Genomic DNA, 14,580 nt, shown 5'->3' on the forward strand with positions numbered 1-14,580 from the left:
AAGGTACGCTTTAGGAACAATTGTGGGGAGAATATATCTGCGACTTTCATGAAATTCCTGTTCGTGACATTGTTAGGTTTCAAGGCCTTTTATATAGCAGAGATCAATGTGCAGAGGAAAGAAGTATCTCTTCTGGGTCGCTGGCTACATGACTATGCTGGGGAACGTTGTTAACCATGGTCAAGTTAATAAGTCCCACCGGTACCCACCCTTGTGCCAGCTGCACGGAGCTGCGAGGGCCGGGAGCAGTTTGAAAATTAGTGCCTGCTCTTAGCACGTCTGTCCATCTGACTTTCATTTGGAGGCTCTTGTGTGAAATCACTTTTGGTTTTTTCCATCCAGAGTCATGGTGTGATGAGCTCTTAGTGTTAGCTGCCCTGAGGAACTACCCCACTGTTTCCCGTGTGACGCCCTCAGTGAATGGCTCAGATTCCAAGGAACCTGTATTCTTAAGTTTGACACCATCTGGAGCACATCCTGAGGTTCCCTGCAAACTCTCTCCTCTGGCCATTGACTGCCTCCTTCCTGTGAGGGCTTCCCAAAGGGAAAGTCACTCTGTCACACCCCAGGTTGCTGAATCACCGTCTGTGGGTGTGGCCAGGACAGGCCTGGTTTTTTTGTTTAAAGCTCCCCAGGTAATACTGATGTGCACCTCCCACTAGAATCATGCTTGTAATGATTCTATTGTATCTTAAAAAAAAAAAAAAAAAAAAATTCTAGCCCACCTGAAATTCTTAGACGAGGACTAAACAATAAATTTGACATTTTAAATTCAAAGTGGTTAAAGTATTATGGAACACGTTTGTTGTCTTTTGATAACTCTTGGTATTACTCAGAAAATGCATCCCTGCTTCTGATGACATTTTTGTTGGAAAGGGCAAGGTGGAGGTGGTGGGGTGGGTGGAATTTTATAAGTGACAGTACTTTTTCTCCCACTGCCGGTCCCCGGAATTTGTTTTATTAATATTTGAGATTGCCTGTCCCTATCTACAGAAGAATGGAGGTTTGTCTGGAGCTCCCGCTGTAGGAAGAGGGACCAAGTGCACCCTTCTCTCCTGGAGCCTTCACCTACTTTGTGTTTCTGCTTCCTGCCGCTAAGCTGTGCCTCCAGTGGTCCCCTGAGGCTTGATTCTCAGGCGCCGGTCTGCTTTGTGCTCATCCCTTCCTTGCTGCTGATTCCCCAGTCTTGCTTTCTGACCCTGCCTGACATTTAGTGCTGCTTTTCCAGTTATCCGTGACTTGTTCCTCACAGTGTGAACCCCGGATCAGCGGCTCTGTCACCTGGGAGACTGAGAATTGCAGACTCCCGGGCCCCCCTCAGCCCTCCTTGCATTCTAGGTTGCCCTTGTTGTGTGCAGCTTACAGTGTGGGGAACCCTGGTTTAGGGGATGTCCCCACCTTCGTTCCATCCTCCTTCCTGCTCCCACAACCCAAGTTTGTCTTATCAGATAGCACTGTTTTTCCAGGTGCTAGTCTTGGCTTCATTTTTCATTTCATTTTTCCTTTTACTCATTGAGTTGTTGTTCAGCTATTTCTTGGCTGCCTCCCAGAGCTGGGTAGGTGTTGGGAGATGCGGTGAGTAAAACCAGACCTGGTCCCTACCCTTGTGAAGCTTAGCTTCTGGTGGCAGAGGCCAGTGTTAAATACGTCACCAGCTGTAACTGTGGCATTGTCCTGAGCACCACACAGGAGAGCCTCTAACACAAATAGTAGTTATGGACACCAGGGAAGGCTTTGCTGAGGAAGTGATGCTTGTGCTGGGCACTGAGGACTGAAGAGGAACAGAAAGAACTTTCTAGGCAGAGGGAATAGCTCATGCAAAGGCCCAGCTCATCTTGGAAAGTTTGCAGAGAATTAACAAAAAAGAACATTAAATTGCCCTTAAGTCCTTCACCTTTATCTGTTCTTCCCTCCAACCTTGTCAGATTTACACCTCTGCCATTCCCTAAGCTGAGGAGCTGGCCTAGACCCTTGTCTTTCCTGCCTGCGTGATGTGACCGTGTGCTCACTGCACACTTCCTCAGTCTTTTTTTAGTCTACTGCCCTACAGTTGCATTCACTAGAAAGACCTCTTTCCTTGTCGTTCCCTGAATAGAGAGTCAGATTTTAAACTAACTCCCTCTTCCTCCCTGTATTATTTTAAGTGAACTTGATATTGCAGCATACAGACAAGTACACAAATAAGTGTAGAGCTTGATGAAGCCTCACAAAGCGTGCACACCAGGGTCAGTACCCAGATCAACAGACTATTATAAGCATCCCAGAAGTCTCCTGTCCACTTCTGGACACTGGTCACTTCCCACAGGGGTGACTACGCTTCTGTGCTCTGTTAGCGTTGATCAGTTTTGCCTGTTTCTGAACTTTATGCAAATGGATTCATGTTGTTGGTAATCTGTTGTATCTGGCTGCTTTTGCTCAACATAACGGAGGAATTCACTTGTGTTTCACATCACAGTGGTTCACTTATTTCCTTTGCTGTACAGTTAAGCATGGTATGACTATACCACAATTTCCCTCTGTTGATGGGCATTTGAGTCTTTTCCAGTTTGGGGCTATTATAAAAATTCTCATGCATGTCTTTTAGTGGGTAAATCTACATTTTTCTGTTGGGAATATGCCTAGGAGTGGAATTATGTCACAGAATATGCATATGTTCAGTGCTAGTAGCTTCTGCCAAACCGTTTTCCAAAAGAGTTGCGCTAATTTTCATTCTTACCAGCAGTGCCTGAAAGTTCCAGTTGCCACATACCCTGGCTAGCACTTGGTTTTGTTAGATTTCATTGTAGCCATTCTGGTGGGTATGTGGTACCATTACTTTGTGGTTTTAATTCGCATTTCTTTGATAATGAACGTGGTTCCCATTTCCTGCCAGATTGCTTGTTTTTTTCTCTTACTGATTTACAAGAGCTCTAAAAAAATGTTTATTTATTTTTGAGGGAGAGAAATAGCATGAGCGGGGGAGGGGGCAGAGAGAGAGAGGGAGACACAGAATCCAAAGCAGGCTCCAGGCTCTGAGCTGTCAGCACAGAGCCCGACGTGGGGCTTGAATTCACGAGCCCTGAGATCATGACCTGAGCCAAAGTCGGACACCCAACCAACTGAGCCACCCAGGTGCCCCTAAATGGTGTCTTTTAATGACTGTAAGTTACTTAATGTAGTTTAATTGACCAATAAGTATCTTAATATTTTAAATCATTTTTACATGACATTTAGTTCCTTAAAAAAATAGTAGAGTTCACAAATATATACAAAAAGTTAAACATAAAAAATTAAAAGCCTGGGAAATATAAATTAGGTTTAGACCAGGGAGATAAAACACACAAATAAGCCATATAATTCTGTTAACATGTTATAACGGAGCAATACATTTTGCTTAGAGCCGCTTAGAAGTCGAATGGAAACACTGTTATCTGGTTCTCATTTGTCTGAGGTCTTCAGTTTTATGAGGATCAAAGCAGACACGGGATAGGTGGACTGTGAGGTGCATCCACACGTAGCAGGTAATTTTCATGTCAGAGAGCTAACAAGTGTACTTTTTGTTACAGGTTATTCAACGACAGTTATGACCTCCCGGTTACGTGCATTGGGTGGAAGAATTAATAACATACGCACCTCAGAATTACCCAAAGAGAAAACTCGATCTGAAGTCGTCTGCAGCATCCGCTTTTTAGATGGCTTGGTACAGACTTTTAAAGTCAATGTAAGGTCTCCAAATTTAATCTTTTCTGAATTAATGCTGTTAAGTCATAATGTTTCTTCATTTTATAAGCCAAGATATCAAAATTTTTTATTTAAAAAAAATTTTTTTTAACGTTTATTTTTGAGACAGAGAGAGACAGAGCATGAATGGGGGAGGGTCAGAGAGAGGGAGACACAGAATCTGAAACAGGCTCCAGGCTCTGAGCTGTCAGCACAGAGCCCGACACGGGGCTCGAACTCACGGATGGCGAGATCATGACCTGAGCCGAAGTCGGACGCTCAACCGACTGAGCCACCCAGACGCCCCTCAAAACTGTTTTTAAATGAAAGCTTGAGGTCTCAGATCTTGTATGTTGAGATTGGCCTGGAAATAACCCTAAAAACTTTGCTCACATTCTTGTTCACCTGGAGTGCCTTGCCCCCACTTCTTGGTGACACGAACTGAGTGACACTTCAATGTTACCTGTTCTGTGCCATCTTCATCAGCTTCTTGAGCTCATTCTCCCATAATGGTGCCCTGTCTGCTTTATTAGAGCCCATGTCACATTTTGTTAATAGTCGTTATAATTACTAGGCTGTATGTTCTTTAAATTGTGAGCTCCTGGGGACAGGCATGGTGTCATCTCCCCTGGGCCCGGTCCAGGACCAGGCACATAGCAGGTGCTTATTATGGTATGAGTTCATGGGTCCAATCTGGACGGTAGTAAGATGTGTGCCTCATAAATGGCAGGGCTCAGGGAGAGCCTGGCTTCTCCCACCTCAAGCTCATGACAGACGCAGGACTGGAAACGAGGCCTCCAGTATCAGGCCACCAGTGAGATCCTTGAACTGTAGCAGTCATGCTGTCGTCCCACCCTCCCCCAGTCACCGTTTAGGCCCATGACCTCTGCCTGTCTCTCCCATACTCTGGCTGGTCCTAAGGGGGTCAACCCCAGTCCTGGACTGGCTGCCAGCATCTGCCCCAACCTGGAAAGTCCAGTGTGTAAGGAGAGGGGTTGGAAAGGGAAGATTGGGTACAAGAGAACAACCAGGGGTAATAGAAGGCCACAGAAATTGAAAGGGTAACAAAAACTGGCCCCTGGGTCTTCCACCCCACCCCTAAGTTTGCCTCCCGCTGACCCCAGGTCACTATGGACCTTGATGGCTGAGCAGACAAGAGGGGAGGGCAGTTTGCAGGAAGTCACAGCATGGCAGTTTCTCTAAAAGGGTCACGTATGCCTCTTCCAGATGCTCTAAATTGACAGTACATGCCTGGCTCCTTTGTTGTTGGTTTGGGAGCTATTCCTTTGCTGTTTATCTTCTTTCTGACAAGAACGTGAGTGTTTATTCATCAAATGTTTACTGGGCACCTACTATGTGTCAGGCTTCATGCTGGTTATAAAGAATACAGCAGTGAACAGAACAGCCAAGTATGTGGCCTTTTAAAGCTTACGTCTAGTGTGAAGAAATGGACCATAAATAAATGTATACTGTGTCAGGTGGTATGTATTTAGAAGAAAAATAAAGCGGGATGAGGAAGGTAGTGCCAGAGCAGGGCAGTTCTGGGGTTATCATTCTATAGAAGTGACCAGAGAAGACCTCATCTAAAAGAAATGAAGGAAAGAACTATGTTGTTCTCTGGAGGGAATGCACATTCGAGGTAAAAGAAGTAGCAGTGCAAAGGTCCTGAGGCAGGATCCCACTCAGTGTAGTTGCAGAGCAGTATGGAAGCTAGTGTGTCTGGAGTGGAATGAACAAGGGAGAGAGTAGCAAGAGAGGTCAGAGGTGATAGGTGTTGGGTTGGGGGGGGGTGGGTGCTGCGTAGAGCCTTATAGGTCATCCTGAGGGTGCTGGTTTTATTCTGAGGGAGGCAGAAACCATTGGTAGGTCTGGGCAGAGACCTTACATGATGTGACTCAAGTGTGACTCTGGATGCCCTGTCAATAGTAGACTGTTGGGTGGGGGGGGGGGGGGGGAGGGGGGGAGGCAAGGACTAAGAGGATATTATAACAGTCCAGGGGAGAGGAGGAGGAGGAGAGTTGGACAGGCTGGTAGTATGGAGGTGGCTAAGAATAAACCAAGTGTGAAACTATTTTCAAGGCAGAGCCAGTGGGATTTGCTAATAGATGGAATTTGGGATGGGAAAGAGGCCCTCAAGGTGACTCTCAGGGTTGTCGGCCTGGGAAACTAGCAAGATGGAGTTGGGGTCGATAGAGATGGGAAAGGCTGTAAGAAGGGTAGGCTTGGGGGTGGAGATAACCAGTTCTGTCAAGGACGTGTTGAGTTTGAGGTGCCTGGTACTCGTCTACATCGAGATGGTGTCAGATATACAAGTGAGAAGGTTAAGGGAAGCATTAAGGCTGGGATGCAGATGTGGGGCTACAAAACGGGGTGAGGTCAGCTGGGAAGTAAGGACACAGAAGGTACGAACAAGGGTCCGTGTTGAAAGGTTTGAGAGACAAGAAATAGGCACTACAGGAGACAGGGACAGACTGTCCCAGGAGGGAGAAGGAGAGCAAGAGCCAGTGTCTGAGAATCCCAGGCCAGAACTTTTTAAAGGGGGAGTGAGGAGCCCTGTAAACAGGGATAAGGAAAGCGCCTGCCCAGAGCGATGATCCTAGAACATGTTCTTATGAACACGAACACCATTGTCCTTATCATGCTGCTGCCATTGTTGCTTCCTCAAGCTTCCAGCAGTCCGGTCAAAGCTGACTCACATTGAACTTGAGTCTGAGGGCCTGGTGGCAGCTTAGAATCCCTGTCACTTTAGATCTTCTACTTGTAGGGAGCGTTGGCACCAACTCTTGAGCCCAGACCCCCTTATGGGCAGGAGCAGGCATCATCAGGAAGCTGGCCTATACATCACTTGTTCTTAGCCCATCCCAGGGAGCAAGCTGGTCACGGACAGTGACCTGGCATAGCAAAGATGGCCTCTGATGGAGTAGGGGACTGGGCTGGGAGTCTTGTTCTTTATAAATGTGCCCTTTATTATGTTTCAGTTCCTTTTGGGAACTGGGAAAGTTGGGAAAAATATACCAGAATGGGTGAGTTTTGCACTCTAGACGGGAGATGCAACATTGTGGGGACATGTAGCCTTTGGCAGCCAGCACACCATACTCAGGCAGGCAGACCGTCCATCAGCTGACAGCCTGGAGCCTCCCAGCACCTCTGTTTGCTCACGGCAAAGGGGATGCTGGTGATGACTTTGTGAACAGCCACAAAGATTCGAGATCATATATAAACAGTGCATGTCATGTCATATCTGGCTCATTGTGGATATTTGATAGTTACTTATCTATTAAGTATAATATAAAATTATATAAAAATTTTAACAAGGCGGGGCGCCTGGGTGGCTCAGTCGGTTAAGCGTCCGACTTCGGCTCAGGTCATGATCTCACGGTTTGTGAGTTGGAGCCCTATGTCAGGCTCTGTGCTGACAGCTCAGAGCCTGGAGCCTACTTCAGATTCTGTGTCTCCCTCTCTCTCTGTTCTTCCCCTGCTCGCGCTCTGTCTCTCTAAAACAAATAAAGATTTAAAAAAAAATTTTTTTAATTAAGGGAAACCAAGGTCTTTGATGCACCAGGAGAGTATCTCCTAATTGAGGGGGACAGTATCTCATATTTTGGAATATGTGGACTGGGTGGGCCATCTTTTCCACACTGTCAGGATTCCCTTGTGATGGAAGCGGTCCCGGGTAAAAGAGGCAGCAGGTGCAGGGCCCTCAGGCAGGAAGGGGGGAATGTGTGCAGGAAATGGGTGTGTCTCATGTTCCCACACTATGGCCAAACAATATAAGACCACACCAAAGAGGAGGCTGCAGGAGGGGGCCTGATGACTACCTAATTCTCCTCTTCCTGGTCACTGTGGTCAATTTCCAGGTGCATGATCTTCTCTCTAGCACTCAAAAAAGGAGCTGTCTTTTTGCTTGTTCTTTATAGTCTATTTCTGAGTCTCAGTGTCCTTAAGTCGAATGGTTTGGTTCAAAGGATTCCTGAGAAGTCTGCCTGTTGAAGGAGAATTTGCGATTTCCCAGAGGCACCATGCTGTCTCCCACCCCCGTGCCTTTGTGCCAGGCACACTGTTTAAGATGCCTTCTCTTTAGGACGCCTGGGTGGCTCAGTCTGTTGAGCGTCCAACTTCGGCTCAGGTCATAATCTCACGGTTCATGAGTTCAAGCCCCACATCAGGCTCACTGCTGTCAGCGCAGAGCCCGCTTCAGGTCCTCCATCCCCCTCTCTCTGCCCCTCCCCCCCCCAAATAAATAAAACATTAAAAAAGTTAATAAAAAAAATTTTTTTAATGTACTCAGCCCTGTCACCCTCCCAGACCCAGGTCAGGAGTAGCTTCCACTTGGCCCCAGGTTGAATTAACCATTCGTATCGTCCTCTGTGTGTTTTCTGTGCCCTGAGGGTGTCACGGCACTCGACAGCATTTGGCTCGCCATGTTACGGTCACTGCTTCTATGCCTGGCCTCTCTGGGACACTAACTGGCTAGGTCCCCATGCTCAGCACTGTGCCTGCTTCATAAACACCAAGTGGTGACAGTGGCTGAGTCCTGCCATAGATGCAAAGTGCAGTTGAATGTCCCCACTGACTTCTCACTTCAGATGGCAGAGAGCAGAGTGGCAGATGATCCCCCAGGGTGACACACGCCAAGTCACTTTGAGGGCGTTTAGGATGGCATTTGCTTATTCTTAGCCACCTTCCTCATGCTGTTAGTAGTTTTCTTCCCTGTACACGCTTCCGTGGCTCCCGAGGGGTCAACAAAACTGATGTGGGATTAGCGTTTTGCCGTGGATAATCCATGGGTAGGTCATGGAGAGTTTACTCTCATCGTGATATCTGTGTTTCCCAATTCACACATCACTTGGGAATCTCTGCTAAGGGGAAGGAAGAAGTCTCAGACAATTTACTGTCTTAAATCATATTTATGTGGTTTTTCTTCGAGCCCTACTTCCCATGCGTACCATGTGACTTCTTAACGTGACATTTATTAAAGCATTTCTTACTACAAGATACGAGTGTGCATAAAATCTCTAAATATTTTAACTCCTTTTTGCCTACAATAAAGATATTTAACCATTGGTTTTTCATTCATTTTAAAAATATGCCCACTAGACCTTTTGTTTTTTTTTTTTTTTCTTAGAAACAAGATACCGGTCAAGTTCTTCTGGATATGGCATACAACCACTTGGGTGTGACCGAAAAGGAATATTTTGGTTTGCAGCATGGCAATGATTCAGTAGACTCTCTTGTAAGTATCATCCCTTTAAGACGTCGCTGGATTTCTGTATGGTTTGGTTTTATATCTTATGTTTTCTTACCCAACAGAGATGGCTGGAATCAAGCAAGCCCATCAGGAAGCAGTTAAAAGGTGAGGCTGACCTTCTCATTTCAGTTGAACACTGGGTATTCGTGTATCACGGCCCGTTTCTCTCTTCCAATTATCCGTGTGCCTGTTAACATCTGGGACCCGGCTTCCAGGTGGTCCAGGTGATGTGAGTAAACTGTCTTCTCCCTGTTTGACTTCTGAGTGAGCAGAGATGCTTTCAGATCAGTCCTCACCAGCAGTGAGCAGGAAAGGTGAAAGAAGGCAGCCAAGAGCCCAGGAACCTACTTTCTTCTTACAAGGGAAGGGAGATGGCTTTTCTTAGCCCAGTGTGAGAGCCAGGGTGGGAAAGGCACGTGTGCATGCAAGCACATGCACGCACACACACACACATACACACCCCTCCTACTGGAGTCTGAGACAGGTAGTCAATATAACATATAACGTACTGCTCCTAAGCCCAGTGTTGTACATTAACTCCCATTTAGACGGGGTTTCACACCATGCCCCACCCCACCCTCTGCCCGGATCCGTCCTCAGCCTGGTTTCTAGCATCGCACTCTCTGTTCCCCTTTATGCACTTTATGCCCCAGACAAACCTGGCTGACCTCCCAGGCTGCACACATTCCTCTGTACCTTCCCTCAGTCTGTTCCCTCTGTTGGGATTGCTTTTCCCTCTTCTCTATATCCAAATCTTGCTGTTCTTCAAAGCCACTCAGACTCTATCCCTACTTCTACTAGAAGCCATGACGCCTCCCCCCCCCACCCTCCCTTCATGTGTCATTATCTGCTTTGCTCCTCGGAGCACTGTCCTTCATCTCCCAGTCGCCTGCCTTAATCTTCCTTGGAAACTGCCAGCTCCTTCAGGTCAGGGTCCCTGCCATACCTTCTCTGCATTCCTCACAATGCACCCCCTCCCCAGGAGGTGGCCAGTGAATGGCTGAGGGGTGAACGGCAGGTGGATTTTTACACATAAGTGTGCACACACGTATGCCACCTCCCCCCACTCGCCCAAGCACCCACACGGGAAGGAGTAGAGACAAGGAACCGTGGCCAGGATCCCACTGCTGCTGTCCCCTGGAGCGTGGGCCTCCAAGTCCTGACCTCCCTCAGCATTCAGAACTGCCCACAGGGAGCCACAGAGCCGTTGTGCAGATACATGCCTGCCCCCATTTGAAGTCTCAGAGCAGTGAGTCCACACAGGCATGAATACATTCCCTCGTCGTTCATTCCCTCACTAACTCATTCATTCGGGAAGTGTATCCTGAGCTCAGATTTTGGCAAGGCACTGGGCTAAGCTCTGAGAATCCGGTCCAAATCAGATTTGGACCTGCCCTCAAGGAGCTCACAGCCAAGCATGGGGATATGGACACCAGGAGAGTGAGGGTTCTAGGACAGTTCTGAGCACGTGATAGGACACTCTGGGTGCACAAAGGCATCCTGAGACACACATTGACAAGGTCTGGTGGGAAGGAGCTGAGAGGATGTCCCAAGGCATGGGAACACTTAGCTGTCCCCCTGATGTGCAGGTGGTCAGCCTGTACCAAGTTACAGCGTCACCCGCTGGTCCCTGGGCACACATGCAAAGGTACATTCGTAGGTGCACACACACTGCTTGAGTCTTTGACACAGGAGAGAGACTGACAGAAAGCACTAAAGAGACGGGAGGTAGAACCCCGGATGAACTGAGGTCGACAAGTCTGTAAGAGGAGCAGGGTAGAGAAGGCTTGAGTTTCTGAAGCAGGAAAGTGCCGAGCACATAGATAGGGCCAGCGAACATTTACTGAGTAACGGAGAGGGGTGCAGCCGACCTGAAGGAGAGCATGGAGCTTAGCAACACAATCTCCTCTTCTCCCGTTGCCATATCTAGCAAAAGAAATGGGCTAATTTTATCTCTGCAAGCAAATCGATTCTTGGTATTGTTGCATAAAGCCGTATTTGAGTATGGTAATTAATTGCATAATAATGTTTGCTAGTATGTTCGTCACTTTGGGAATTTACTTTGCGTTAAAAAGCATGAACTGTTGTCCAATATAAACGTGACTGAGAGGTGGCATAGCAGAATCAAAAACCTCAGTGCTACCGTTCTGGTACTGTCATCAGCTGTGTGACCCAAGGCAAGTCTCTGTGCCTGTTGGCCCGTCTGCAAAAACAGTGCCATCAACACCAGCCGAGCCTACTCAGAGTTAAGGCGGTGTTTCAATTCAAGAATATACCTGAAAATGTTTGGGAAAAGTATAAAGTCGCTATATATGTGAGGTTATTTCTTTGTGAATCTTGTATAATCTGTTGATGTCAGGAATTTTTAAAATTCCTGATCTAGATAATGGAGTGCATTGTTTGAACACAGCTCTAAGTTAAACCTGTATTAGGTGGTAATACCTCATTCTGTGCTCATATTGCAGATTATTCTACTTTTTGCAGACTTGGAGATTTCTAAATAGTCACTTAACCTGTGCACTCCTTGTTCGAAATTAGTCCTTGTATCGATGGAAAAAAGCAGTGGTCTAGTGAAAAAAAAAATGCATCACTTAATGGGAGAGTAGCAGCTTACCTGCATTGACTTTTTTAAAGGGAAAACTTAAATTTGTTTTTGAAAAATGTTGTAGGAGGTTTCCCCTGTACTCTGCATTTTCGAGTAAGATTTTTTATACCTGATCCCAACACACTGCAGCAAGAACAAACCAGGTAATCACTTTTTTTTTTAAGTTTCCTTTTTAGTGTATAAAAATGAGTAACCACTAAGAATGTACGCGTTATTTTATCACTGTGGCCATACACTTCATTTGGGTAGAACCACACCAGTGGTTCCCATCCAGGTAAAAATCGGAGGGGTACATACTGAACTTTTCATCAGCTGATTAGTTCTCTGTCTTGGACCTACTTACGTCCTTACTTGGTGCAATTCCCAATACACTCCCTTCCACCTCCTCCCGCCTCCCCCGCTGCCCCAGCCTCTCCTGCCTGTTGAGAGTGAAGTGCCCAAAGCAAGCAAAGTCATCCGTTCTCTAACACAGGCAGGGTTTGGAAGACCATTGTGTGAAACGGTCATCCCCAGATCAAATAGCCCCGGGTCTCTGCTAGACTAGAACCGAGGCCCTTTAGGATAAAGAGGTGTCTAAACTAAGCATTCTCTGCCACATCCCTAGTTGGTAAGAGACAGAAAGCTATGCAAGCTGGACCAGCTTCTCTCCTGAGTGAATCAGGGTGCACAGGCAAAATGTGAACCAGATAAGGGAAAGAGAGCCCAGATAGGATTGTTTACCCCTCAGGGCTTGGCGTAGGGCCTGGCTCTTGTTTTGTACTGGCACGTGGGGTTTCTGGGTGGGGAACAGTGTTTGGAATGGAGGGGGTGGACACAGGAAGGTTGTTGCTGTTTGAACAGTGACCCTGCCTCTACTTCCCCTCCCCCATGGCAACGTTGAGCCCTTTTATTATCGATCTGTTTATTTTTCATAGGGAGGGAAATTTCCAGAGTGTTTCCTCTACCAGAAAAAATAAAATAAAAGTGGATATTAGGAATATTGACTCCTATTCTGTGTTCATTGTTCCCATGAGACCAACACCAACAAGGTGACATCAACTCAGGCATTGAGTACTATGTTTTGTTTTGTTTTGTTTTGCTTTTGAAGGTAACCACATGATGACATTTTAACTTTTAATGTGTTTAAAGGGTAAATATTAGTCTGTTATTCTGTTTTGCTTTCTTTGTGCACCTCTTCCCTCTAGGTAGCAGCCATTGGAGATTTGACTATGTTTACTGTTAAATTAAATTTTACGCCAGAGTAAGAGATGCCCAGCACTGGTCATTGGATAACCATGGGAAGTTCACATGGTGCTCTGAGTTTTCCCCATAATGGCTCCTAATGCTGGTGGACTAAGGGGGGTGTAGCAGATCGGTTCATGAGCTGGCGGACACAGAGGGGTGACATAATCTACAGGAAAATGAGTTTGAAATGACCCTACCAAGGTCCCCCCCCCCCTCGCCGACCGTTACTAAATATCAAGTTCTGTTCAAAGGATGCTTTAAAAATGTTACGATGGATTATATATGTATATGCATACATGTGTGTGGTTTTTTAACCAGTTGGTTTTTAAATCACAACCACACAGCAAAAATGTATTTTGCTTCGCAATGCAGTACAGATATATATTACCGAAGCAAGTGTTTAATAAAACAATACCAAGTGCAGATAGTTTTCTATTCTCTATTTCCTTCTTTTTAAAATGCCCATTGTGACCTGTTAAATTTATGACCAACTGATAGCCTCTAAACCCAAGTGAGAACTGCACTACCTAACCTAGTAATTGTCACTCATTGTCCTACCTGCCCCCATGTGATGCTAGAGCTACGGGGGTGTGGTGGCCGCGGGCATGGTAGCGTTCTCCAAAGACCTTGAGTGAAGGGATGACTAGGGCTGGCCTAACCCAAGAGTCTCTTTCTCCAGTGCCCCTCTTGGGGATTGGGCGTCTACTTCCATACCCCACAGGAGAGAGGCCACTCCCTCTGGGTGCCAACAGAATCTTCCTGCTGAACCTGACATTTGACGGGATGGAAGGAGGACTTGGGGAGAGACAGGTTGCCTTGAGATCTGTAAGGGATGAGGGGAATTAGACATGCTTGGTGGTAGCATAATGGCCAGCGGGCAGAGCATCCAGAGAGGCAGATTTTGGCACAAAATGAGTAATAGACTAATTTTCATTCTTACCTGAGCCCAGGATACAATTTGATTTGTTTGTGTCCCTCATACAGTTCACTGCTTTAGGACCGACACCTGACTGTATGCACCCCACCTCCCATCTGAAGATGAGTGGTATCCCCAGTGTGGAATGGAGTGTAGCTGTCACCTCCTGGGATTTGGGGCACCAGATTTCAATGTAACAGGAGCCACGGTAGCAGCCACCCACATGGCGCCTATAGAGCTGGTGGGCAGCCAGGACTGCCAGATCTTTTCCTTATGCTGAGCCAGACGTCCACCATTAATTCACATGTCTTTTTTTTAACTTAGAGTTTCGCCTATATTCCTGACACACAGTATTCTACTAAGCCTCAGCTCTGTAGCCTATCCAAAAATAAATCCTTCTTAAAGACATATAGCCTTCAAGCATCGGAGAAAGTGGTATTTGTTGTTTTCTGGGGGGTTTTTTTCCTAAAATTCTGGGCTGGGAGGCATCTGTTGCCCTTTTTGTGAAGTTGAGGTCATGGTCACTCTAGGAGTGACCTTTACATTTCTGAAGTCAGGCGTGCCAACTGTGTGGTTTTCTTTTATTCTACTTGTTAAACATCTCCTTGATCGTGAGCCTCCACAGCTGCTGTTCCTGATAAATTTAGGTCACCCTACACAGAATTTCATTTACTGGTAGCTTTGAAATGAGGCTCCTTCAGGATTCCCAGGAGACCCCCCAAACTTTGGTCCTCCTTCCACTATTACAGCCTCTTTGTACAATGTCATGAAATTGACTCAGACACTTTGCCGACTATGTGATAACGTAGCACTTGATGAATGGTGATCTCCAGGTTCATGTTCATTTCCCTCCCTAGGAAGAATCACCGATCAGCTGGGCTTGCCCCT

At 46.5% G+C, this 14,580-nt stretch overlaps 1 protein-coding gene across 4 annotated transcripts in view; it reads left to right on the forward strand.

Moving 5' to 3' along the window:
• PTPN3 (protein tyrosine phosphatase non-receptor type 3) overlaps window positions 1-14,580 on the forward strand; it is a 148,292-nt gene that overhangs the window by 64,522 nt on the left and 69,190 nt on the right. For 2 of the 4 annotated variants that reach the window (XM_027034793.2, XM_027034794.2), the window contains exons 2-5: window positions 3,546-3,700; window positions 8,825-8,932; window positions 9,010-9,052; window positions 11,617-11,695. In XM_027034793.2, the coding sequence (XP_026890594.1) occupies window positions 3,546-3,700; window positions 8,825-8,932; window positions 9,010-9,052; window positions 11,617-11,695 (385 nt within the window). Of the gene's footprint in view, window positions 1-3,545; window positions 3,701-8,824; window positions 8,933-9,009; window positions 9,053-9,151; window positions 9,177-11,616; window positions 11,696-14,580 lie in introns of those variants that run through there. The other 2 variants (XM_053204819.1, XM_053204820.1) reach the window with 2 other exon arrangements.

The sequence above is a fragment of the Acinonyx jubatus genome, chromosome D4 (assembly GCF_027475565.1).
Source record: "Acinonyx jubatus isolate Ajub_Pintada_27869175 chromosome D4, VMU_Ajub_asm_v1.0, whole genome shotgun sequence".
In the NCBI taxonomy this organism is placed as follows: Eukaryota; Metazoa; Chordata; class Mammalia; order Carnivora; family Felidae; genus Acinonyx; species Acinonyx jubatus.